At 39.2% G+C, this 26,307-nt stretch overlaps 1 protein-coding gene across 4 annotated transcripts in view; it reads right to left on the bottom strand.

Moving 5' to 3' along the window:
• The window catches only part of FRMD5 (FERM domain containing 5), a 277,899-nt gene extending 266,820 nt beyond the window's left edge, over nucleotides 1-11,079 (bottom strand). For all 4 annotated transcript variants that reach the window (XM_031453169.2, XM_031453171.2, XM_064485651.1 and 1 more), the window contains exon 1: nucleotides 10,766-11,079. In XM_031453169.2, the coding sequence (XP_031309029.2) occupies nucleotides 10,766-10,867 (102 nt within the window). In that variant the 5' untranslated portion in view covers nucleotides 10,868-11,079. The remainder of the gene's footprint in view (nucleotides 1-10,765) is intronic.
• Nucleotides 11,080-26,307: the final 15,228 nt, after the last annotated feature.

Below are 26,307 nucleotides of genomic sequence, written 5' to 3'. Positions count from 1 at the left end.
CTCCAAGTTCTGACCAGGTATTTCTACTTAAGGTTTATTTTGCTCCACCCAGACTGTTCCTCCAGTTTTTATCTTTTTGTTTCTCCCTTTAGTCAATGATTTTAACTCTCCCTCCAGTTTTACTGACTTTAGCTGTCCAAAGTAAAGACTTTCCTGGCCACAGACAGTGCCCCCTGCCATGTCCATCCAGTCCCTAAGACCAGACCTGAAGTCACAGTAGACATAGAGTCTCATTGGGTCTATTAATCCATTAAGTATAAATAAACACAAAAAAGTTAATTAAAAAACTCTAAACATAAAATATTCAATCCAGCCTCAAGATGTCACTTTATACAATACAGATTTTCATTTGTTTATATTTTCTCAAATTCCAATTAACTAAAATATAGAACACTTATGTGTTAAATAATTAAAGGATATGGGTCACATTATGCTTCAGGTTATATTTATATTATATTAAAATCACTTTTTTTTAATACCTCCCACCACCAACAGAAGGTGTGGCCACCACACAAAGAATTTGACCATAAGCAAAGGTATAACTTGAAAATCATGGCATTTAGAAGTAATGATAAGAGACTGGACTAAATGAGTGGCCCAAAGTATAAATCAGCATAAAACAAAGGGCATAATAAGAGATGGACAGAAGACATACCACGCCATTAAAACGGTAGGAAATAAAATTGTGGAAATCAAGAAGTGAAGCAAAAGTAAAGTTCTTCTACTGCTTCTGTCATTTTCTTCCAACAAAAAGCTAAAAGTACCTTATGTGAGATACATTATTAATAGGAATAGTCCATAATATTTTATAATGGCACACTAAAAGAATTTGCAGCAAGACATATTTCTCTTTAAAATAATCACTGTCTTATGTACCCAATATTAAAAACTGGAATACAGGTAATATGTGTTCTCCTTTACCATAAAAATTATTAGAAAACAATTCTTAGATGTGCTTTCTGTACTGTGGCTATTCATTTAAACAAGTTTATCTAAATTATCCAAGCAGTATGTTACAATAAGCGAAGAAAATGTTACTCAGCTATGTTGCTTATAAAACCTGACACTCCAACAAACAGCTCAGTAATATATCCTGCAGCTACACCAAGCAAACTCCCATTCACTTTTTTCTTTTTAACCTACTTCACACGTACTAGAATCTGAAAGTGGGCATAGACTGAAGAAGCTACATTGTAGTACTGGAACTACTGTATATTTCGATCAGATTTTTCTCTCTCAACAGCCAAATTTCTTCCAAGTGGCCTCCCAAAGAGCTGATGGGATATCCTGTCTTACAGATGAGTGTGTACTATGAAATTGCAGGTTCAATATGCCTTATAACACCCCAGGCATCACTGCCAGTCCATGGGTCCTCCTGACTTAACAAACCTTCAATTCCATAATAATTTGGGGAGCTTTTGGATTCTTCTCGAAGCAAAAATCAGAAAGAAGGCAGGCTGGATGCCTTCTCAAGCCTCAATTATCCCCTAGAAGTACTTGAGATCCTCAGGTGAATTGATTAATTCTGCTTCCTTGGGTTGTGATCAATGTTCTTATCTGCTTCGCTCGTGTTTGACAAAACAAGAATTTTAGTAGTACCTCCTGCCTCGAGTTATCTGGAATCCTCTGGGACTCCTAGGGCCAACTCTTCCACTTAGGTGTTCTCAAAATTAGGCTAGGGCCCAGACTAGAGGCCCTTGAGTTAAATCAGGCTACAGAGAAATAAGGCTCTGCACCTGCGTCGAGGCGAAAGCTGATCTGCCTGACTATGGAGTGCCTGGATGGAGTACCAGACTAGGAGAGTTCCTAATGATGTGGCTTTTTCCTACCGTGAATTCAACGAAAGTGGCCAGACGTTTGAGTGTGCCCTGGGGCATGCTGTTTTGATGTACCACTATTTCTTTCAGGTCTTGGGCCTGTGGGCCTTTGCTAATTTATCTGGCTCCCATAATACCACTTCACAGCAAGCCTTCTTAATCTCTCCAACAAAATGGAGTGCCCATATTGTCAGTCATTCCCCTATTCATCAGTCCTTAGACTATCCCTTCTTTTTTCTTCTTTTCCAGAGCAAAATAACCTATTAGCATTGGCATTTGGCCGAACATTGATTGCCCAAATGCCAAACAGTGCTTTCTTGGAGGTTCCCATCCCCAAAGCTCTAGCCTGGCATTGTGTTGAATGCTAAACGTGCACCCTGTGTAGGGCTGGGAACTTCGGAGCTGGCAGACAGGGGTTCACTGGGGAATCCAGGGATGCACTCCTCCATCCTCTAGAAAAGCTATTTTTGGTGGCCACTTAGATTTGGGAATAGAGATGCTGAAACGTGCCTTTTAGGTTTCCAGGGGTCATACTTCCTAGCTGTATACGCAGTTTAGGCTGCACTGTATCATTCAAAGGATTTTTCAAACGTCGGCTGAATGTTGGAATTTGATACCCTCTTTTTTGTCAGATAACTAAACTGAGGCCAGAAATGACCACTCTTGAAAATAAAATTCATATGCAGTTGCTACAGCCACAGAATTAAGACTGATGTCCAAATCCACCTTTTCTTTATACAATGCCATTGCTTTGTGCAGAATCTTAATTTGTGTTACACAGTTTTGGAAATAGATTTAATTCAATGCCAGCTTTACGCATTTACTTTTAGTTTAGACTGACTCCTCTGAGCACATCAAGAATGACTGAAATTTGCTGACAGTTATTTTTCCTGGGCAAGTAGATTCTGTTGTTTGACTCAACTGTACCAGAGTAAGTCAGATCAACACAGTAGAGGAAAGGCTAAGTATATTTGGCTTTTCATTTTTAGCTTTTCTACCTAGAAGTAGCCTGCTGTTACCTCAGCCTGGAATGCCCTTTACCCATCCCCACAGCCCATTTTCTGCTTTTGGCAATCTTTCATGACCTAGTTCAAATCTCACCTCCTTTGAGAAATGTTTATTAATTTCAGAGTCCCCCGCATTTGCACTGCCAAAGCATATCATCTTGTCTTAGCCCTGAATTCTCTGATTTTTACAGTCTGCTACTGACATGTCTGCAGTCCCACTCTAGACTGTAACCCCTTGTACGAAAGGGACATTTATTCTTCTGATTCCCTCAGTGCTTTAAATTGTGAAGATTTCTTTGAAAAACAGTATACAAATATGAAATAATCATATTGTTTTTAGGTTAGAGAAGACAAAAATTAAGCTAACCAATAAATATAAAAGCATCAAATGGGAATTATGACCCATCTTTAGAATCCTGCCCACTTGGAGACAGGTGTGCATACCTGCAAATAACATAACTTTTACCTCATAAGGGTAGACAATCAGTTAAGGTCATTCACAAATAAATCAAAAGTCAGAAATATGAGATTCACTCTTGGCTTCTTCTCCCTCACTTTTTATAACCAGTCAATCAAGCATACTCATCAATGTTACCTACTAAATATCAGTGTAACCCAGTAGTAGCGATTCACGCATGAGACTCAGCTGGAAGACCTGTTAAAACAAACTGCTGAATTCCATATCCCTACTTTTGCTCTGTCTGCAGTAGGGCCAAAGATTTGCATTTCTAACAAGTACCCAGGTGCTGCTCATCCAGGAACACACTGAGAACCACTGCTTTAACCCACCCTCTACTCTGTCCTCCTTGATTTTAACAAGGTTCACAATTTCTACAAAAAGTCCCTGAACTGTGACACACTAAGATGGCTCGAATAAGGCATAAGAATAGCTAGGTTTGGTCCTGATCTTGAATGGCTTCCCTTGGTGGGCAGTGGTTGTCTAACCTGCAATGATCTTTATCACGTAGCAACAAGTCCTAAAGCATTTCTGGAGTGGTCCAGAGTATCTCTAAATATGAATCAACAGATGAGGTCATGGTAATGCAGAGAGTCAGAAGGAGAGGAGGGGGAATGAAAGCTATAATCACTGTCAAAGGGCTGTTTTCTGTAGACAAGTGAATGGAGCTATTGTACACAAACTCAGTGGTTGCCAAGCATGTGGCCCCATTATTTTGCCTGTATGAGCATGGCACGGAAGGATCTCCTTAGAGAACTCGATTCACAGAAGTTGGTGTTTAGTCTGACAGTAGTAAGCAAGAGGCTGAAGAATTTGAACCTAAGAAGCTTCACAAGTTCCTGCCTTCCAAATCTAGGATATGATACAATTAAGCTGGAAAGTCCACAAAAGTAAAATACTATCCTCAGAAGCAGTACAGCAATTACAACTGGTGAAAGACCAATGCAGGGGCCTATCTTGGTCAAGATACTGACAACAATAATGAGGATCACATGGCCTTGGGAGGCAAGAGGTCCATAACCTAAACCCAGGGATTATTCTCCCAGAGAAACTGCTCTCCCCAGTCAATCTTTGGCTCTACCTATATGTTAAATGTTTGTAAAAGTGAAAAAAGCTGAATTGGCCACCAGGGCCTAAGGTCTTTAAGAAATGGAAGGCGGGCTTCAATGGCTAGGATAGACAAAGGACAAGGTGTTTTGCTTTTGGAGGGGAAATACCATTCACTCTATAACATAGGATAGAGATCAAATTTCTCACCTGCATGAGAAAACCATTCAGGTGGTTGACCTGAGTCCCAAGGATCAAGGCCATAAAACAGCAGGGCAACAACTGCCACCTGGCCTCCATGGGAGCCGCACTGTCCTCCCTGAGCATCAAGTAAGTGAGATACAGAAGTTAACAATCCTCCATGATACTCACATCTCTTGGACAAGCTCTGGCTAGGCACAGCTGACGAAGAGTGACCCACAGGAGGCTGCTCCATGAAACAGGGTCTGCAGAGTCAGACAGACTGTTACAGGCAAAACTATCAGAGAAATGAATTCAACTTAAAATAGACATAATTAGAAACAGAGTGGGAAGCATGGTTCACTTCCTGTCAGGGCAAAAGGTTAGAAAATAAGGATATGAAGAGGTTGTTTTATGTGGTCCTCACTTAGGGGAAAGGAGTAAAGGAGGTTTCTGCGGCTGTTGTGATCCCTATGCTCAATATCCTAATTCTGCCAGACTTCTAATGCTCCTTGAAGCACTTTACTACACAGTATTCATTTGATCTAAGCCTTCTAAACCTGCAGAGAAGGGGGAAGTGAGGGCACCTGAAAGGCTTGAAATTCTAAGAGACAAACGAAAAAAATCACAGGAGCTATTATGGACTGGAGCTCCACTAATTCAACAAAGGATAATCGCAGAAAGTTATCAGAGATCTCAAAGACTCCATAAAATACAACATGTACATACTGTCCTCAACATACAGAGAGGATGCAGAGCAACATGGTTTAAAATGGGATGAGTTGAAACTATAAAAAGGGTTATACAATTGTTAGAAAATGTTTATTGTTTTCAAGCATAAGAAATTTTAAAGTGTGGTAGTTAACATAGCAATCATGTGACACAAATCAGAAGAAATATTTATTGAGCTATAACTATGTAAGGCACTGAACAGGTGCTGTAATTCTTAGGGTTTAAGATTTATAGCTTCCTCTTATCCTCTCCTTTATAAATTCTAATGTATAATCTATCAGAAAATAAAGTTCTGAAAATAAGCCAAAAATATTTAATGTAGTAATAATTATGTAATTGGTAAGTCGCCTCTAAAACTAATGCCCTGTTTCTTATTTGGGGTTGCACATTTTAAGACCTATACATAAACCACCACAAACATATCTTAAAATGACTTGTTTTTTGCTTCAGGTTGTCTGATTTTATTTTGGCAAACATTTCCTTTGCTTAAAGTACTGTATTAATGCTAGCACGGATATCATAAATGAGTCTGTGGACAATGTAAAAAACAGAGGACTCCAAAACCACATGCTCTTTAATTATACACTACGTTGAACTGCCTCATCTAGCATATTCATTCCAAGCAATTAATAGAATGCAAATTCATACAAATACCCTTGAGTAAAATCTGCTGTAGTGATTGCTTCTAGATTTCTCTTGGATGACACTGCCACTTCCTTAAACAGGAGTTCTTCAAAAGGAAAATCAAAGCACAAATACATACCTAGAATTACCTTCTGTACTAAAAAGATTGGTTTGCATTAGTTTCATACAATAAATGTTTTAATACAGAAATTAAGAAACAGAATACAAATGCTTTTAGGATCCTAGAAGGCTAATTTTGGAACTATCTTAGTTTCAAAAATTAGAGTTTGACTTGCTATTGTAACAGAGATCCTAAGACAGCATAATTACTTTTTAAAATAAAGTCTAAAAAGACAATATTCATGAAAATACAACAGCTTTTGTGTTTTTCTGTGTGAATAAAATTATCCTAATTCTCTAAGAACATATCGTTTGCATTAATGCAACCAGGGATTCCACTTACCAAGAAGCAGAAGTTCATAGAAAAGACAAATCATGTTCCAAGCAATAATGCCCTCTAAAGCCAAAGACTTGGTAGCAAAGAAGGAAAGCAAACCTGAACTCCTGATTTTAAAAAAGAATTCTAATAAAGATGTCAGTTATGCTGGCCTTGGATTTTACAATTTTATTGAGATAAACCAGAAATCATTTTAAGGGGACTTACAACTTAAATTCATTTATTTTCCTAAAAAAGTAAAACATTTCACAATTCTATTTCTGAATTGAATACAATAAGGCACAATGTAAGTACAGTATATTAGTCTGTTTAAATGTTACTTATTATTTGTAGTGATACTTCCAAATAACTCTTTCCGGCAAAACAAGTATTAAATTCCCATTTTATAATGAGGAACTATGAACTAGAGCTCCACTAATTCAACAAAAGATAACTGCAGAAAGTTATCAGAGAACTCAAAGGCTCCATAAAATACTGCACACAGTTTACATACTGTACTTCTCACCAGAAAGGGGGGCTGCAGAGCAAAATGGTACAGACAGGCGAAGTGACTTAGGGAGTCAGAATGGCGAGAAGGAACAAAGATGAGATTTAGAGACAAAAGGACTGGGTTTTAAATACAGTACAGCCACCTACTAGCTTTGAGCAAGTTCCTTCATCTGGGTCTGTCTTTCAATTGTGAAATGAGGATAATACCACATACCTCTCAATGGTTGATGTAAGGTATAAGTAAAGGACCTAGCAGAAAGCCTAGCACACAGTTAGCCATTCAACAAACATAGGCTTTCCCACAAATCCGCAATCCCATTTCTTCAGCTAGTACAATGGCTATAGAATCAATTCATAATGCTGATGTGAGGTAAATCAGGTAATAATACAGGTAGAGGGCCTGCAGGTGCAGAGATCAATACATTTGTTCTCTCCCTCAACATTCCCTCCCTTACCCCAGGCCCCACAGTTACCAACTAGCTGAGCCACAATCAAACCCATATTTTGGTTCCACTGTAGAACTGTCTCTGCACACACATTTCATTTATGGTCGTACCTTATTTAACTGCAAAAACTAATTTAACCTAGCTGCTTAATCAGTTGTAATTTTAATGTGTTCCCAGTAAAATCATTCATTTTAAAATTCATTAAACATTATTTTCTAGGGTAGCTTTACTTTTCAGCAGTAACAAAAAAATGATTAATATTTCTGAGTTGACAATATATATTTTTCAATACATATTTCTATTGGAATTTCTGCAATATATATTCTTAATATTTTATAAACTGTTATAACCTGATAGTTAAAAATCTATTCCTTAGGATATTACATGCCTAAGCACCTAAATGACTCCATTTGGTATACTGAGCTCAAAGATACTAGGTAGCCTTTTTATTTTTCCTATTTTCTCCCAAATAAAATAACAAAGTAAGGTAGTAAATGTAGTAAGTAAATATAGATGTGCATAAATGAAACAGATGTGTGAAAAATATGGGGCAGATCTACCTTTATGAGGCAGTGACCTTCAAAACTGTCAGGGAGCTGTTAACAGTGTTCTTCACAGGGAAGCAATTATACTACAGCCCTCCTATGTATGCTTTTATTTCTCATGGTCTACAAATATATTTGCATATCAGAAAGAATAAAAGAATAGTCTGATAACTGTGCAACCTTCACTGAGAAGAAATAAGTCATTTTCATTACCTTAATAATCACATCCTAAAGGCCAGATCAGTATAACTGCTGCAATATGAAAGCTGGACCAACACTGACAGAATTTCCTACAACTGAAATTTACCAAATGTGGCAATTATGACTCTAACTCAATGACAGATACATTTCTGATCCTCTAATACCCTAAGTGGTCTCTGATGATCTCAAGAATCATTGAAATCTTTCTAAAATAGATACCTTATTTAAAGAAAGACACAGCATACAATACTTTTAGGAAAAGGAGCTCAAATTATTACCAAAAAACATTTTTAAATACACAGTACTGCAATTCCTAAAATGCTGGAAGTATTGCTTTAACCTAATAAGTAGTTCACAGCTCCTTTTCATACTGATTCATACTGTGCCTAGTGTCTGAAAAGTAAGCACGTGTGTGCACACATACACACACACAATAGAAATGTACAAGGGGGAAAAGTTGCTAAGAAAAGCTCAATCTCTAAATACTCAAAAGAGGTATATGCACAAAATATTGATTTCACATTAAGATATTGTCTTTTTTTACATTTCCTGATAAGGGTCAAAATAAAAGCAATCCACAATAGTAGTGCCAGATAATGACAATATTACATATACTCTAGGATTCCTGTTCTTTTTTAATTTCATGCAAGAATCACAATGCACAATCGTTAACATATCTAGATAGTGGACACTTACTACAGATGGTCATGTTACACCAAGCTTAATTTTTTAAAGTGATCTAAAATTTTTTAACATATTAAATTGTCATAATGTAAACTAATAACAGCAGGAAAATAAACACAACCATAATAGCATATAGCAAGCATAAATCCAATAAGTCCTGCTCAATTTAAAAATAATATTTTTCTCAACAGTAATAAAAACTATCCACAACCATATTGACCATCAACCAACTGGCTTTTCAACTAGGAAAGATAACTAGTTGCCTTACTGTAATACTTTAAAACCCCAAGGTTATCACTAGTGGAGAAGTGACATGAATTGTGTTTCATTTGTACTCTATATTTTGGCAAGTGAATGACCTGCCTCAGAAATTTTGTTTCACCATATACCCCAAAAGTATTTTTGGGATTCATGTAGTCTAAATTTCACACTGCCCTTGATATGCTACCACGTAAATGCTTTAAATTTTAAAACAAAAGGATTTAAAAGCTCTACACAATGTATTGAAATGGTCAAGATGTCCACTCAATCAATGTTTTCTCGAGCCTCCCAACAAACAAACAAACAAAAAAACTGTACATGACACATAAAGATACAATAGAAACAAAAAGTAGCATGTCTCTCATTCAGCAAGGAAATAATACACAACATCTCTCTATCATATCCAACTACAAAAATCCTTTCACTGGATGGCTAGCATGTTTATGACTGCTTAATCTGTATCTAAGTGGCCTGAAAAAGAGATTTTGTTCTCTCTCTCTACCCTCATGTATCTTTGGCAGAAGTCAGCACTTATGCTTAGAGCTGGTTTTGGGGGGTGGGAGAAAAAGCAAAGTGGAGGGGAGGCTGAACTGAGCACGGAGTCAGCAGAGAGCAGCTGCTCTCATATAGTAGCCAAGGTCTTTCTCACACACCGCTATTTTCCGCTATTGAGCATTGTCAGCAAAAAAAATTAATGGGGGGGGGGGGAGGGAGACAAAGAGGGTAGGACCCGGGCCGACAGTTCTGTCTGCCACATCTGAGGCGAGAAGCCCTCTGGGGTTTCTCGCTGCTAACGTAAGGGATCAGGTGAGACCCCTCCGGGTCCAACTCAATTTGCTTCTCCAAAAAGAGCAGTTTCCGGCAGTGAGCGCAGGATCCTCCTGGCTGCTGAACTAACACCGAAGCATTGTCAATGTGTTCTCTCTCTGACTTTATAAAGGAGGAGAGAGGGCTGTGACTGCATTCCTGGGGAAGACTACTACTCCTGACGTGTCACACGGCAGTAGTGAAAGAACATAAGCAAGAGGTTGTGAAAAAAAGAAAAAAGAAAAATCCCTTGAAAAATACCAGGTTCTGAAGAAATGCTGTGCAGCATTAACGAATTGTTGGCGTTTTTTTGTAAGTCACCGATTCTTCCTCGCCAATGCCAAACGTCAAACAGCTAGGACTTGTTGCTAAATCTTTACCTCACGCCCCCAGAAATACCCAATTGAATAAGGTTTGAGGAGCGAAATGCCGGAGGGGGCCCTAAATCTTTAAAGCCCAGAGGGTTGGGCTCCCTTCAATAGGCCACTCTGCATGGGCTGCGCGTTCAGTTCTACCTTCTGAGAGCTCTGACTCACAAATGCTGAGGAGGAAATTATGACATACACCATTATCCTTCCAACCAAAGAGAGATAAGAAAAGCAGCCAGCCGTCCTTGCCGGGCCGGAGAGCCAAAGCCTGAGCCCCCCGACGGGGCGGCCGGGGAAAGAGCCTCCCGCCCTGAACGCCTCCCTCCAGACGCCCGCAGAAGGTGCTCCACACACTGGCGGGTTCGAGGAGCCAGGATGGAGCGCCCTCAGCCCCGAAGAGGGCAGGGACGAGTTGGGGGTCCAGGACGCGCGGACTCGCCCCGAAGAGGCGCCGAGTGCCGTGTGCCCAGCCCCAGAATGGGGCTCAGGCGGAGGCGCTCTGCACCTGGGCCGTCCGCCGCAGCCAGGAACGGACAAAGCGCTGGGGTCTGGGGCGACCCCCGGTTGGCGGCTGCGGGCCAAGTTGGCCAGACTCGGGGGACGAAGGGGTCCCGTGGGCGGGGCGGGGCGGCGAGGCACTGACCTGGATGGTGCAGGTGTACTCGCTATCGTCCAGCAGCCGCACGGTGCAGCTGTACTCGCGCTCCAGGCTCCTGCTGCTGCCGCTCATCAACCTGCTCAGCATCTTCCCGCCCGCCCGCCCGCCGCCGGGAGAGACGCGGCGGCGCTGCGGACCCCGGACAAGGCGCCCCTCAACCGGGCAGCTCCGCGCCGACCCCAAGCACCTGCACCATCACCCCAGCGCAGTCGCTGCCGCTGCCTCCTGCTGGCGCCGCTCCTCCTCCTTCTCCTTCTCCTCCTGCTTCTCCACCACCGCCTCCCCCCAGTCAAGAGCGAGCGCCCGGCTCTCTCTCCTCGGCGCCCCACAGCCCGTGCCCAGCTAGTAGGGAGGGGCCTCGGCCGGAGGGGGCCAATAGGGGTCAGCGCGGCGGAACCGAGTGGCAGACGGTAGAACCAATAGAAATAGGGAACTGGGATGATGGACGAGCTGGGGAAGCAATCATGAGAAAGCAGTACGACCGAGCCAAGCCGGACCAGCCCTCTGGCGTCCCAAACGAGGGGTTTCTTTTCTCCCTGCAGTTCCTATAGATGCTGTTTACCCTCACCCGGGCCAGGTATGGGCACCCGTCTGGATCGATGTCTAGTGCTTGGTCTATGTCTGGACTCTGTTTCAGGAGCCAAGTCCCACACACTGCAACGCCGCTGTTCCCGCCCTCTCGGGAGCCGGAGCCCTTGCGAGCTCAAATCATTGCACCTGCAGAATGCAGGCACCTTCGACTCTGGACCAGGCGGCTGCCCCCACCTGCGCTGTACCCCACGGCGGCCCGACGGTCGTCTCTGCTCCACCCCCTCCTATTTTGGAGAACTCTGTTTTACAGGAGCTACTTAAGTGAAAGCTGCAGGGTTCTCAGAGGTTCTTAAGCACCGGGGTTTAACCCCTAGAAAACCCTCCACTCAAACACCCTTTGCCTCCTTCCTTTTATTTTTCAGAAGACAAAAGGAAGAGACAGGCGTGCTCCTTCAGCCAGTATAATGCAGAGGAAACGATGGATCATTTCCTTACCCCTTTAGAACTAGAATTGCCATGTCTTCAGACTTCCTCAACAAAACACCAGAGTATGTCAGGAGGTATACATCACAAAGAAAAAAATTGGCTCCTGCCTTCTGTGACTCCGTATTTAAAGACCTCATGTTGTTTACCAAAATTTCAGCAAGTTAAGAAACAATATCCTCCCTCAAAATTTTTTTGATGGAAAGTAATGTTATAAAAGAATCAATCAACAAAGAACATTTATGCTGTAATAAATGTATTAATTGAAAAATAATGGAATATACACGATTTCCTGTTATTTTCATTTATTCTGTTGTTTGTAGGAATAACAACAAAAATGTAACCCTACATTAATGGAGAGAAACATCCAACCATTAAAGTATGCTTCTTCCCTAGTGTCTCTGGAGTCCAGGATTTATCCCAATTTTTGCATATGACCACCCTTCTTTGTACCTTGGATTGCTTATCACCTAGTAACTTGGATTGCTCTCCTTATTAGTTGCATTCTCCCTTGTAGCATTTAATAGCCAGAAGAGGGGGTGCTTCTTTTCAATACAATCTTGGAGGAGTAAGTTAAGAAACTAGAACAAGTGAGCCAAGTTTTCTAGCCATAAAACCAGCTGTTTATAGCCCCAGCAGGTAGCCTGGTGCTTGCAACATAAGAGATACTCAATAAATGTTTGTTAAATGAAGTAAATGGAATTGACAGATATTTTACCGCATCTAAACCCCAAGGGAAGGTCTGTGAAGAAACTAAGAATATCAGGAAGGTCTTGGAGACAAGTGCAAGTATTACTATATCAAAGTGATTTTCTACAAAGCTCAGCTTTGTTGTGTAGTTGGGAGAAGATAATGAAACATTTTAGACAGGCAGAACTTTTGTTGAAGGAAAAGTTGCTATTTGATATAAATCTACAAGAATAAGAAAAAAAAATCCAAAAAGCTAGAGAAAGATTGGTAGCCTGGTGGTAGAGAAGCATCTTTAACAGGTTATGCAAATAAGCAGCTTTTAGAATAAAAAGGCAAAGCACCATGAGTCCAGAAAAGCTCTTTGGAACTGAATGAAGTCTTTTTTCAAAGTATGACCATAGATGCAATCAACAAGGATAAGATTGTGGCTTCTAAGCCAATGCATTAAGTAACATTCCTGCTCAGCCTAAGAAAATCATGTCAACTTAGATGCTCATCCCAATGAAAGACCAGTCAGATATTCATCATGCTTACCCATATTATCCAGAAAGAGCATCAAACCTTTCCTTACTCTCTGACACAGAACACTTTGTGAAGAAAACAGAGAATGGACAAATAATGGAAGAAAAATGAGAATCTATCAGTTTCTGATTACATGTATGTCACTACAACAAGGCTTGAGAACAGAGGCCTAAGGGGAACTAAAAAGAAAGGGCTCATATAAATTCAAACTGAGGACTATTTTGTTTACCTTTGTTTTTCTCAAGTCTATGGAGCAGGATGCTGAGGATGGAAAGGTTTTGTTCAATAAAAGGCCTCCTACGCCCTTGAGAATCGGAGTGTCATAGCTTTCATGAGTTTTTGAGTATAAAGTTCATATTTAAAATAAAATCCTCAACTACAACTACCTTCTAAACTACCAGGATATCAGTCCCCTTTAGAGTTTTCCCCCCTTCTCTACAATGGTCAAGTCCCCAGGAGAGGTCCTGTCACCCACATATTCCTAAAATAAATGAACTACTCCTGCCTCTGCTTCAGCTGTCCCCATACCCGGAAGTTCTGGGACACTGAGCTCTCTCCAGCCCATGTAATCATTAGCATTGCCTTGCGATTTGGCAGGAAGGGGCACTGCCCTCCCTTCACCAGGACATCAAAAACACAGGCCCTTCTCACCAAAGTCTCCTCACCACATGGCTAAGGCCAGGATTATATAACAATATTAGAAAGAATAATCTAGAACAATCTGCAGGTATGATATGGCTACTCTACAAGTCCTTATGGACTAGAACAGGCTTGCCTTACTGTTGAACTTCCAGCCTGGGTCCATATGGCTGGGTCCGTGTAACTCACCTCTCAATCAAGAGTTCCCTTGCCCATGTCTTGAGCATCCAGGCCCAACCACTGTAAAACTCAGAGAAGAAAACAACTATCCTCACCCAGTTTAAGGTCTACTTTCAAAGTCCCATTTTCTGTCCCAGGGGCAGCTTCTCCCTAAGGACGACTGACCACGGGAATATCTACTCCTTCAGAGGAAATCCCACCTTCCAGCCCCAGGGGTATGACCTTGACCTCTGATCACTTTAGAGCATAACTGTCCAATATCAGCCCATTTCTCACAAAGATTGAGTTATTCAGTCTTCATATGTGGTCCTCAGTCTTTACAAGGAAGAGCCTCACCAAAGCCAGTTCAGTATATTTGCATGACTGTTTCTCCAGGAAGCAGTAAGGATCATGCCTGTCTTTGCTTTCCTGTATCCTTTAGATCTCTGCTTCTGTTCTCCTAAGGAGCAAGGGTTCAAAGAAGGACATCCACATCTCTACAGAAACAACAATATATTGACACATGTATGGTCTAAATCAACAGAGAGAAAAGAAACAGTTCTGTCCTCTTCTGCATCAATGTTGGAGGGGAGCAGTGCTCCTGCTCCAAACACAAAGATTTGCATATCCAAAGGAGCCCTGCTTCTCAGTCTAAAGCATCTACGATGCAGGTTAATGGTTACAATACAATTTTCCAAGAGTAATACATGTATGCTTGCTTTAATTTGAGGAGTTAAACAATTCCTGGAGTTTTCCCAGAACAGTTTACCTCTGAAGAAATGTTCAATTCTTCTCTTTTATCAGCACAGAATACCACCTACAGTTTAAGAAACGGTTTTTCTTTTCTTGTTTTTTTATTGAAGTATAGTTGATTTACAATGTTGTGTTAGTTTCAGGTGTACAGCAAAGTGATTCAGATGTATGTGTGTGTATTCTTTTTCAGATTCTTTTCCAGTATAGGTTATTACAAGATACTGAATGTATTTCCCTGTGCTATCCAGTAAGTGTATACCCTTTTTGTTTATCTATTTTATATATAGTAGTGTGTATCTGTTAATCCCAAACTTCTAATTTTTCCCTCCCCCCAGCTTTCAGGTTTGGTAACCATAAATTTGTTTTCTATGGAGAGAACAGCTTTTCTACCTTCTACCAACCCTTAGGATTTTCAGTTTAGCCCTTATTTAAATACTTAAAAGAAGTATTTTTATGTGAAAATATAAGAAATACATGTGCTTTTTAAGTAGCAAACTGCATTTATTGAGCATTTATTTTGTGTCAAGCACATACTCTGTGACAGCTTTCTAGACTACATAAGACACAGCCCAAAGAATATGGGAAAGGAAATATACAAACTGAGAAGTTCACAATCTAAAAGAGAATATTAGATGTATGTACAATTAGCTATAATATAATACATGGGGTATGAGCAAAGTACTGTAAGAGAACAACAAATAGTACAATTATTTAAGCATGAGATACAGTGAAGTCTAACAGAGAAGGCATTTGAGTTGGGTCTTAAGGAATGCAGTGGTATCATGATGGTTGCAGACAGCAGGAGAAGAGAAGGATATGGGATGAGAAGTGCCACTTTAAGTAGAGGAAACAGCATAAGCAAAGACATAGAAGCACAAATGTATAGTATATTCTAAAAATTGCAAGTATCCCTAGATGGATAACATGTGAGGTGCATTGGCTGGGAAGAGATGGACTGAGGCCATATTATATAGGACTTTCAATGCCATGCTTGAAAATTTAGAGTCTGTTTTAGACAATAGGAGGGCAGGGGAGGTTTTTAAGCAGAGAAGTGACAGGATCAGATCTGTATTTGGAAATACTCATTTTGATAGCAATATGAATGATTAAATTAGAGCAAGCGGAGATTATTTACTGGAGGAAAATGCATTCTGAAAACAATAGAATGTCTTTAATGAGGCATCAGAAGCATCTATAATACACCTCTCAGATGTGGGTGACAGGCTTTATCATATTTTCCAATTATGGTTCATTTTCCTTATATTTCCAGCCAGTCTTCAGCCATTGTTCTAGCAACAAAATGTATATGAAACAAAGCAAATTAACTCATTTATTCCAAAAAAAATTAACTGATGATCACTATATGCAAGTCCCTATGCCAGGTGCTAAGAGAATTCAAAGATGAATAAAACATATTCCCAATCCTCATAGAATTTACAGTCCTGTGCAATCTGCAAAATTACTTCAACAGCATTTATTAAGTATTCAGTTTATGTTGATTAATATTCAATGCAATGCACACTGGTTTAAAAAAAGATATAAAGGGGAAAAGCAGCAAAGATGTGAGAAATAGCCTTTAAAAATATGGGCAAAGAAAATATATAAACAAGAAGACATCAAAACAGCCCATATTTTTTTTAATGGAGGTACTGGGGATTGAACTCAGGACCTCATGCATGCTAAGCATATGCTCTACCACTGAGCTATCCCCACCATATTTCTTGATTAATAGTGTCAATTAACTACTTGCTCTGCAAAATAAGATAATTAACATTATTATACTTCCTTCCACCCTCTGTACTCCAACTCCCAATTTTTGTGACATATTATCTCTACTTGTCAGAGTTTATAACATTTACAGCTTTTGACAACCATATTGACTCTAATTGTGAAGTCTCATTTCTGTATTCAAATGGATCCAGTGCTAACCACCAATCCTTTTGTCCTAGCATCATCTTTCCTGGGTTTTTTATTTTTATTCACATCCTGGTAGGTGGGATTTCTTTGCTAAGTAGTTTGTTCAAGAATGGTTAATGGCCACATTCCCTGAGTTTTTGTTTTGTTTTGTTTTTTTGTTTTTTGTTTTTTTTTTTGTCTGCCTGTTGCCTTTATACTTGAATAAATACCTGAACAGAAACACTACTTGTGGCTCACACTTTCTTCACTTTCCTTCTCTCAGAATTTTGTTGCCATGGATCCTATGTCTTTATTTCTTGTCATTTGCTATGGAGCAGTCTGAGATGAGTCCAAATTTCCCCTACAGGTGATTTTTTTTTTCTTTCAAGGTGCCTGAAGGATCTATATAGTTAGCCTGAAATTTAAGAATGTAATCAGAATATCTCTGTTTTGCTCTAAATCTTTTCCCTGGTGTAAGATGGGTGGCTTATTATTTTTAATTTGTTGGGTTCTCTTCCTCCAGGACACCAGTTAGCCCAATATTGGATCATATTTGACTGTATCTTTCATTTCTTTTAAATTCTTAAACCTCTATGCCTTTTCGCCCTTTATTCATTGCGATTGTCCCAAGTCTTTCCTCCATGCTATTAACCTGATTTTCAGCCAAGTCTATTTTGTCCCTTGCTGTTGAAATTTATTTATATGATCTGTAATGATATTATTTTGGTTCTCAATCATTCTATTGTTTAATGTCTCATCTTGGGTATCTTACTGTACTGAGTATTATTTCTTACTGGGTCTATACCACAAAACATTCTTAAGGAATATACTTCTATGGGTTGTGACAGAGAGTTGTCCTTGACCAATCTTTAGTCTGGCTCCTCTGAATCCCCTTCCCAACTAGGCCTTGACTTTTCGACCTTTTACCATCTTTTGCACTTTTGTCTATCTTTGTATCACCCAAGTTTAGCAAGAATCTTGTTAAGTCAGTTTAGCCAGAACCCCCCAAACTCAACATCTGCTCATCCTCAATGTCTTACCAAATTTCTCACTCCCTACCATCCCCCATGTCTGATCACCTTGGTCTGCCTTCAGCAAGAATCTTGTTAGGTTGGTTTAGCCAGAATCCCCGCTAATCTCTGATGTTTCTTCTTAGTAATTTTTATCCACTGACTCCCACACCACCCCTCCAATCGCCATCCTGTTCCTTGGCTATAAATTTTCACCTTTCCTTGCTGTATTCAGAACTGAGCCCAGTTCTATACTGAGGTCTCTTTTCCTTAATTGCAATCATTTTTCTGAATAAAGTCTGTTTTTAACCACTTTAACTTACTGTTCAGCTCTGCTTTTTCTTTAACAGTTGTTTTCATCTAAAGTAGATTCACCTGTCTTTCAAAAATCAGGTTTCTTCCTACCATGCTTGAATAGTAGTCATGTCATTATATTTCATCCAGTTCATGCTTAGCATGTACAGACTCTTCAGACTTTCAGTTTGCTCTGATGTATGCCAGTTTTTCTTACCCTCATTTGGACTTGTTTTCTCACCAATTTTCTCTAACATGAGGATGTAGGATAAAAGGAGGAAAAGAGGAAAGGTGGGACTGAGTATTGCCCTTATTAGTTAGGCTGCCTTGTGAGATTCAGTTAAATGGCTAATCCCAGCCCAATCTAAGCAGCCACAGGTATGTTACACTCTTGTGTAATTTGTATCAGCTCTTCTGCTCAGCCTGGTTACCCCAGAAGTGGAAAGCTCTGGAGGTCCTTACTGTCTCTGCTGAGGTCCCATGGTGGTACATGGAGGATTCCATTCTAAAACAATTTTCTCAGATTTCCCCATTTCTTCACCCTCTCCAGGGTTGCTTAGCTACACTCTCAGAATTCTTCACAAATTAGTGAAGGCTTGGGGGAGAACTCAGAATGTTGTCAAACCCCCTACCTTTTTTCCCTCTCAATCTAACGTCTGAAGATTAAGGTCTGGGTGAGAATCCACACCTGACCACACCAGAATATTGTTTCTCTTATTGGTCACCTTTAAAAAAAAAGTCATTTGTTTGTAAGGTTTCACTCTTTACCATGTTGTACCTGCTGGTGAATTTTGGGCTTTGAAAATGCATTTTTGCTATTATTGTTCATTTTATGAGGTATTGGTGTTACAGAAATATTTGTGAACCTGCCTAATTCTTCTATCTTTACTCAGAAATTTGTCATCTAAGCTCAACTAGGTTTGGTGTAGTTGTTAATCAAAGATATTTTCATAAAGAGATTCAAACAGAAGAGAAAGGAAGAATAAACATTCCACCGTGCACATGCTAATTATTCAGTAAGTGCCTGCAGAATTAATTTAAAAGTTTCCCTGGACATAGTTCAGTTAATTAAAACTGCAAATCATTATTATATCTTATCATTTCAATTTTTCCATTATAGTAATAAGGGGGAACTCACTATATGCCAGAAGCTCTGCTGGGTACTTTACATATATTATCTAATTGAATCCTCATCACACGATGGTGAGGTTGTGCTATTGATATCATCCCCCCTTTAGAAATGAGGAACTTTCACTGTAGTGAGGCTAAACAATTTGTTGAAAGAATACAGCTATCAAGAGGCAAAATCTGGACTCATACCCCAATCTCTGGTGCCAAAGACTGTGCTTTTAACAACTACATTATATAGCCTTTTTTTTTTTTTTTAGGAATTTAGTGAAAAGAGCATTGAACTTGTAGTCAAAAGACCAGAATGAATACAAGTCCTAGATCCAGCATTATATGCTGTGTAATCTTGGCAAGTCACTTGAATTCCATTTCTTGTTTGTAAATTGGGGATGATAATTTCTTCCCTTGTTGTTCTCAGAGTCATAAGACTTCCGCTTAAAAATGGCAGGTTGAGCATATGCATTTACCTCTACTTTTGCTCCAAATTTATGAAGACAACAGTAAGTGATTTTTAAAAAACATAAACCTACAAGACCAACATGAATGGAGACGAACCACAGTAATAACATTTTGGGAACCGGAAAGCATATGGATGAGTTATAATTGAGCAGACCCAGGAAAGCTGAATCCAAATCCAGCAGAGGGGAAAGCTGAGAAGCAATCTGATTTGTGTGTAGAACCCACAAAATATTTAGAAATTGATGCAACAGGTTCTTCAGGAAGTAGAGACAGAACTGAAAACAGGAAGATTCTTAGAAAGTCCATTTAAGAAGCAGTTCCCTTCCCTGACTCTGTGCAGCCAGCAGATTTCTCTTCTCCATTTGTCGGAGGGTAATTCTCTGGAGAGAGCAAATAGAGTTTCTGAACTGGGGGTGGGGTCACCAGAAATTTAAGGAATTTAATTCCTCTAATGTAGAATGTAGAGACCAAAACAAAAAGGAAACAGACAACTTGAAGGATGAAAAGACTGATCAGGAAAAATTAAAATTTCAGATTATTAGTAAATATCCTAATAGAGATAAGAGAAGATATGGCATTCCTTAAATAAGTACAGAATGCCATTTAGGAAAGGAAAACACACACACACACACACATTCAGAGAATTAAGAAGAACCTTTATAAATGTAAAATAAAATAGGAGACATGAAAAATAAAAGTGAATAGGAAGAGGAGGGGAAAAGGTGGAGAACAGGAAATTATCAAAGGAGTAATTCAAGAAAACTTTCTAAACTGAAGGACATAAATTTTCAAATTTAGAGAATCTACCAAGTGTCCAGCACAATGTATAGAAACAAATCCACACCAAGACACACCACTGTGAAATTTCAGAACACTAGGTACAAATTAACCTTCCAGAAAGGAAAAAAACTTACAAACAAGCGTTAGGATTACAGCGGACTTCTCAATAGCAACACTGGAATCAAGAAGATAGCAGAGCAATACCTGCAAAATCTGAGGAAAAAATGATTTCAATCTAGAATTCTATATCCAAGTTAACTATCAATTGGGTAAAAAGTATTTTAGACATACAAGATCTCAACAAATTTAACTCTTACGCACCCTTCCTCAGGAAGCTAGTGGAGGACAGAAAAACCAAGAAACAGGGACACATAGTAATTTGTGTTATGTGTTCAAAATATTCCCTGCTCCTCTCTATCAGAACTATAATTTTACTCCCCACCCCACTGACATCAAACTTGGCCATTGATTTGATTTGGACAATGAAATGTAAGAGGAAATGGTGGATATCATGGCTCTTTTCACTCTCAAGACATTGGTATGGGCTAGATCAAGACTGTTTCTGGGTCCTGGGAAGAAGCTAGCATAGACCAGAGTTGTGGCCAACCCACAGGGGTTATCTCGACAAAGTGAGAAATAAAATATTTTTGTTGTTAGCCACTGAAATTTTGGAATCATTACTCAAAAAAACAAAAAGAAAAAAGAAGAAAGCATCAAAAGCTGACTAATATATATAGGATCCTGGAAATGAGATCTAACACAAGAAAAAGACATGTAAACTCTCAGAGTAATGGTGAAATTTGGTCCTAGATTGACAGCTGTGAAGCAAGTCTAGAGAAAAATCAAAGTCAAAATGGATAAAATCAAAAGGCTCTCAGGTGTTTCAAAGAAGGTGAAAGTGATAGACTGCCTAACACTGACAGACTATATTGAAAAGAAATACACCTTTGGGAGAGAATTTGGTTATGAGGTAGTGATAATTACATTAAAACAAGGTAAGTAAAAAATAAAACAAAGCATCTATAACTCCAGGAAAAAACAAAAAGGGAAGATAATCATGGTATATAAGCATTTACATAGCCATAGTAATATAAACATTGATTTGATTTAACCAACATGAAGATACAACTATATTGGAAGAATGATTGCAGTAGACTGGGGTTGAGGTAGTTGAAAGTTAATGTATCTTTCAAAGAAAACCTGTTTTTAATTAAATCAAAAAGTAGCAATATAAATATATTTTTAGAAATACTGAGATAACTACCAAAAGAAATAGCTGAAATAGCTGAAAAGTTATTGCCTCTGGGGGAGGGGATGAGAAAATCAGGGCCTAGCAAGTTGCTGTTTTCTATAATAGGCCTTATAGAACTGTTTGAATCCTAAACTACATGTACAATTAATTTCAATAAAATTAAAAACTAAACTTAAACATTGCAGCCCAGGGGCATCTTGAGGCTTAAGAACCTCAAAGATACAAGAAGAAAATTAATAAAATAAATGAATGTGGTGCACATCTACACTCAAGAGAAGAGAGAGAGAGAGAGAGAGAAAGAAAGAAAGAAGAAAGAAAGAAAGAAAGAAAGAAAGAAAGAAAGAAAGAAAGAAAGAAGAGAAAAGAAAAGAAAGAAGGAAGGAAAGAAAGAAAGAAAGAAAGAAAGAAAGAAAGAAAGAAAGAAAGAAAGAAAGAAAGAAAGAAAGAAAGAAAAGGAAAAAAGAGAGTCTGAGAACATTTGTAAACTATAAAGCACTGGGAAAATTTATAGTGACTGGAAACAAGCTGGAAGTCTGAATAGCAGAGAAGCAGGCAAACATAAGGTAAGAGCATAGGCTTTACCTGGGAGAACCTATGGTTCAAATTCTAGCTCTGCTCCACACTAGCTCTGTGACTTCGGGACTATGCAAAGCCTTAGTTTTCTTATTTGTAAGATAGGAATGATAGTTCCTCTCTTACAGAGTTGCTATGAGAATGAAATGAAAAAAAAACACTGAGAAAGTTTTAGGTAACATTAATCTTTTTTGTTCCCTCATCTTCTCTGTGGATTAATAGACACTAAATGGATGACCAAAGGGCAATCAGTGGAAGGAGACAACTGAAGCAAAAACCTGAGATGATACACAAACTGGAGAACCAGCCTCTGAATAACTGAAAACAATGTTTTGTGATCACTTCAGCAGCAGTGATTAGTAAGCCAATTGCCTTAGAGTTACAGCTGTTTCTTGCCTTTCTCTGTCCCTTTCCTTTTCCTTTTCTTCCTTCATTGCTAACCATTGTCATCATCATCATCTTGTAATGCACACTGAGCACCTCAATCATTCAGCAAGTGCTAATGGGATAACCAATGCACTTAGTCTCTGATTCCCACGTGTTCAGTTTATCTACCTACATAATTCAGACAACAGGGTAAGATGGTAGATATGATGAGGAATTTTTTTCTGCAACAAGAAGTAGTTATGATGAGTGATTGTTAGCGGGGTTTATTAATCCAAGATCAACCACAAGGATATTTGACCAGCATCTAACTCTCACAGATCATTTTCCTCTGCAACTAGTGCAATTCTGATTCCAAAAGCCATTCTGCTCCCCTAATCTGTTAATCATAAAATGTGATTTTTCAAAGTAGATTTTTATGCCATACTAAATAAGTCTAGTTCTTCCTTGCATGCTACGAAGCAGGTTCTTCAAGGACATGAGAGAGAGAGAGAAAAGGAGAAAGGGAGAGAGAGAATGTCTAATCTCTTGGAGTTTATAGCCAGGAGAAATGTAGGAGTTACACAGGGAATATAGTTCAGGTGTTGCCCAAGCTGATGTAAGACATTCTTAAAGACCACCATTCTTCCATTGAGAAAATGTCCAGAATTTCAATAGTGCTTTCTGTGACTCAAAGTTTAGAAGACAAAAGAAACTGTCTAAAGAACTGCTTCACTCCCTCATAAACATCCTGGTGTTCTTTTCTCCCTCCCCCTTCCAGCCTTTTTTATCCTTATCCGTATAGGTGGGCCCACTGGACATGAACATTCTACCCAACCCACCCCTAGGACCATCCTGACCAATCTTTATCCCAACAACCAGTGTAATTTACCATTACTGCTATGGCTTTGGTCACATGCTCCATTTCTGACACAGAGTCTGTCTGATTGGTGAGATCTTGCCCCTACTTCTGGAATCTGAATTCCTTTAGGTTCCTTTAATTTGCTCCCTTGTCTTGATACACCAAAAAAAATCACAGTCCCTCCCTCTGAGAAAGGGCCTAATATGCTGCTATTGGTCTATATCCCCCATGCAAACAGCAGATCTCTGAACACTCCCTCTCCTGGAACACCCAGCACTGTGATATCCACCTCAGAAAAACTTTCTAAAACTGAGTCATTTCTCATCAGCTGCTTTCCCAAGATACCCTCACTTCCCTATTTCTTGCCCTTCTGATGTGTACCAGTGAGGCAAGGATTTCCTCCCAGAACCTGCAGCTGGCTCCACCTTGTACCCATCTTGACCCAGTGTACCTTGTCCACTTATAGTTAACTGGAACATGCTGGCCCCGTCCTAAGATAGGACAGCCAACGAACCAACCTACTGAGAAGAATGTGGTTCTCATAAGGAAGTAGGAGCCTGATCTTTGAGATCAAGGCAGCTTGAATATACATGACTCTACACCATTACTTATCCACACTGATCTGCCTGTAAAGAGGCAGACATATGTCTATTTCTCTACTTTTGAGTCATTAACTGGGTTTGAAACAATATTGCATTAATTGAAGAGGGGTAGGTATGCTCAGCAGTAGAGTGCATGCTTAGCATGCATGAGGTCCTAGGTTCAATCCCCAGCACCTTCACTTAAAAAAAAATTAAATTGTATTAATTGGAATAATTTAATTCCACTGGCTAAAATTTTAGGAAAACATATTTTTGTATTTGGGGGTATAATAATGACTAATGATGCTTACTGTATGCTAAGCAATGTGTTAAGTGCTTCATAGAAACTAATCATTTAATTCTCACAAGTACCCAATGAAGTAGGCACTTTTTTATCCCCAGTTTTACAAATGAGAAAATTAAAACACAGAGAGGTTGAGTAATTTACCAAAGGTCACACAGTTAATAGAACTGGGTATTGAACCTAAGCAATTCTGAAGGACCAATAAACATACTGCCCCTAAGAAACTAAGACAGGTTAGGTAAGGGCTCTTTAGATCCTCCTTCAAAATGGACTCTGTAGTCCTTAAAATAAAGTCCAAATTGATTTCTCTCAGTGTATCAAGCAAATCTTAGTGCATTTGGCTCCATCTTCATAACACATTTGCTAATGTAAACAGGAAAGAAGCCAATTACTAGTAAAGTGTGTTTTGCATTTATTAAACAATACTATAAAATTCTGATAAAAACCCCTATTGTAATTCAGACTTGAGGTTTTTTGTTGATGTTCAGAAACTGGTCCAGCTGTTTCTCCAGCTGCCTGGTAATTCGACAGGAACAAAATCAGTGAATCCCTTCAAATTCTAAATTTTGAAAAGGACAATGCATTTCCTTTTGTCTTCATAAGACACCTACATTTAAATTACAATGCAAAAGCAACCAGGCTCTGTGTGAGCAAATTTGCATAATTGGTGTCAGGGGTCTAAAGCAGAAGCAAAAGGGGGGCTAGAAATTAATAGAACTGATAGAGCTGATTATTCTATCCATTTTAGCATCTTTTCAACCCTTTATAATGGAGACATTAAATTGCTATGCAGACCTCCTTTAAATCTAGCTATACTATTAAGGGCTTAATTAGGTTAGAGAAGGAAAAATGTAACCATAAGGTTTTGCATGTTTGGATCTTTGCCTTTTTGTTTAGAACATATATGGTAAAACATGTGCCCATTGCTGCAAAGATTTCGTGCCGTTCAGCATTTGTTTGTGACCCATTTGTTCACAAAGCCTGCCACATCTGTTGTATTAAATAGCCAGTTCATCCACTGGAAGGCTAATCTGGATAATTCAAGCAAAATTTTAAGAAGCTGAACATCTGCAGTAAATGTGGCCCATGTCCTTCATGGATTTTAGCTGTTCTTTGTGGAGAAGAACGCTGTCTTAATCAGGGATAATTGCTTGAAAGGAACAGAAACCCACTCAAACTAGCTTAAGCACAGGGGATGATGATTATCCAAAGGATACAGCAGTGTCTTGCAGAACCAAAGCCAGCAGGACAGCCAGGTCTTAACATGGGACTTCGCCAGCCAAGGAACTTGACATGGAACTTGAAAGTCAAGAACTAAAGGTATTCTTTTCATCTCTTCTAGGCTCAATATCTTTTTTTCTCTGAAGATTGGCTTTCTCTGCTTCAGCATCCCCTTGGTACAAAATGGCAGTCTAGCCCCAGCTCTTTATGACCTACTAGCTCCAGTGCCCAAGAAAAACTAACTAGAAACTGCATCCCAATTCCAAATATCTGGGAGAGAGAATATAATTAGCCCAAACTTAGGTCACATGTCTACCTCTTATCCAATCAGCCGTGGCTAGGGGAGCAGCATCATATAACACTGAGTTGCTCTCCCCGTCTTTAGTAAGTGAGGCCAGTAGGCATTTTGAAAAGGATTCATTACAACACACTGTTGCCCTTCTTTAGAATTAAGTGATGATGAACCACTGATGAATTAGCATTTAAACCTTCTTGGATCCACATTTTATCCAACTCTGCATCTCAAATCCACCTTTGTCTCTACAAATAACCTTAAACACTTGATTTTCTCATTTCTGCATGTGCCAAAATCATCAACAAAGCGTTGACAAACTAGCTGTGAGCATTTGTCAACTTGGACAACTGATGCTGACTCTCTCCTTCCCAAGAAGAATTTCCTAGAAATTTTATTTTCTCGTTTCAAGGAATTTCACAAGTAATGCCTGCAAATACCTCCACCTTTGCCCTTAAACTAAGTGCTCAGTGACCAAAAATAACATCAGGAAAGCCATCTACACCTTTTAGTTAGAACCTCCAAATAAATGAGATCAATGTAAATATCACCTCCTGTGAAGATGTATAAAAGGAAAATGTAAAATGATATCCTTGTTAATCAACACATTATAATTTTCACTTTCTGGCTAGAAATACAGCCATATCATTGTCAATTCCAAGTGACATTTCAGGAAAGAACAAGTGATGGTATGCCTAATGACCAAATTCAGCCATAATAATCCTTCAGCACTGT

This window comes from Camelus dromedarius, chromosome 5 (genome assembly GCF_036321535.1).
Source record: "Camelus dromedarius isolate mCamDro1 chromosome 5, mCamDro1.pat, whole genome shotgun sequence".
In the NCBI taxonomy this organism is placed as follows: Eukaryota; Metazoa; Chordata; class Mammalia; order Artiodactyla; family Camelidae; genus Camelus; species Camelus dromedarius.
The sequence above is the reverse complement of the archived record's forward strand: the minus strand, read 5'-3'. Positions and strand labels throughout refer to the sequence as shown.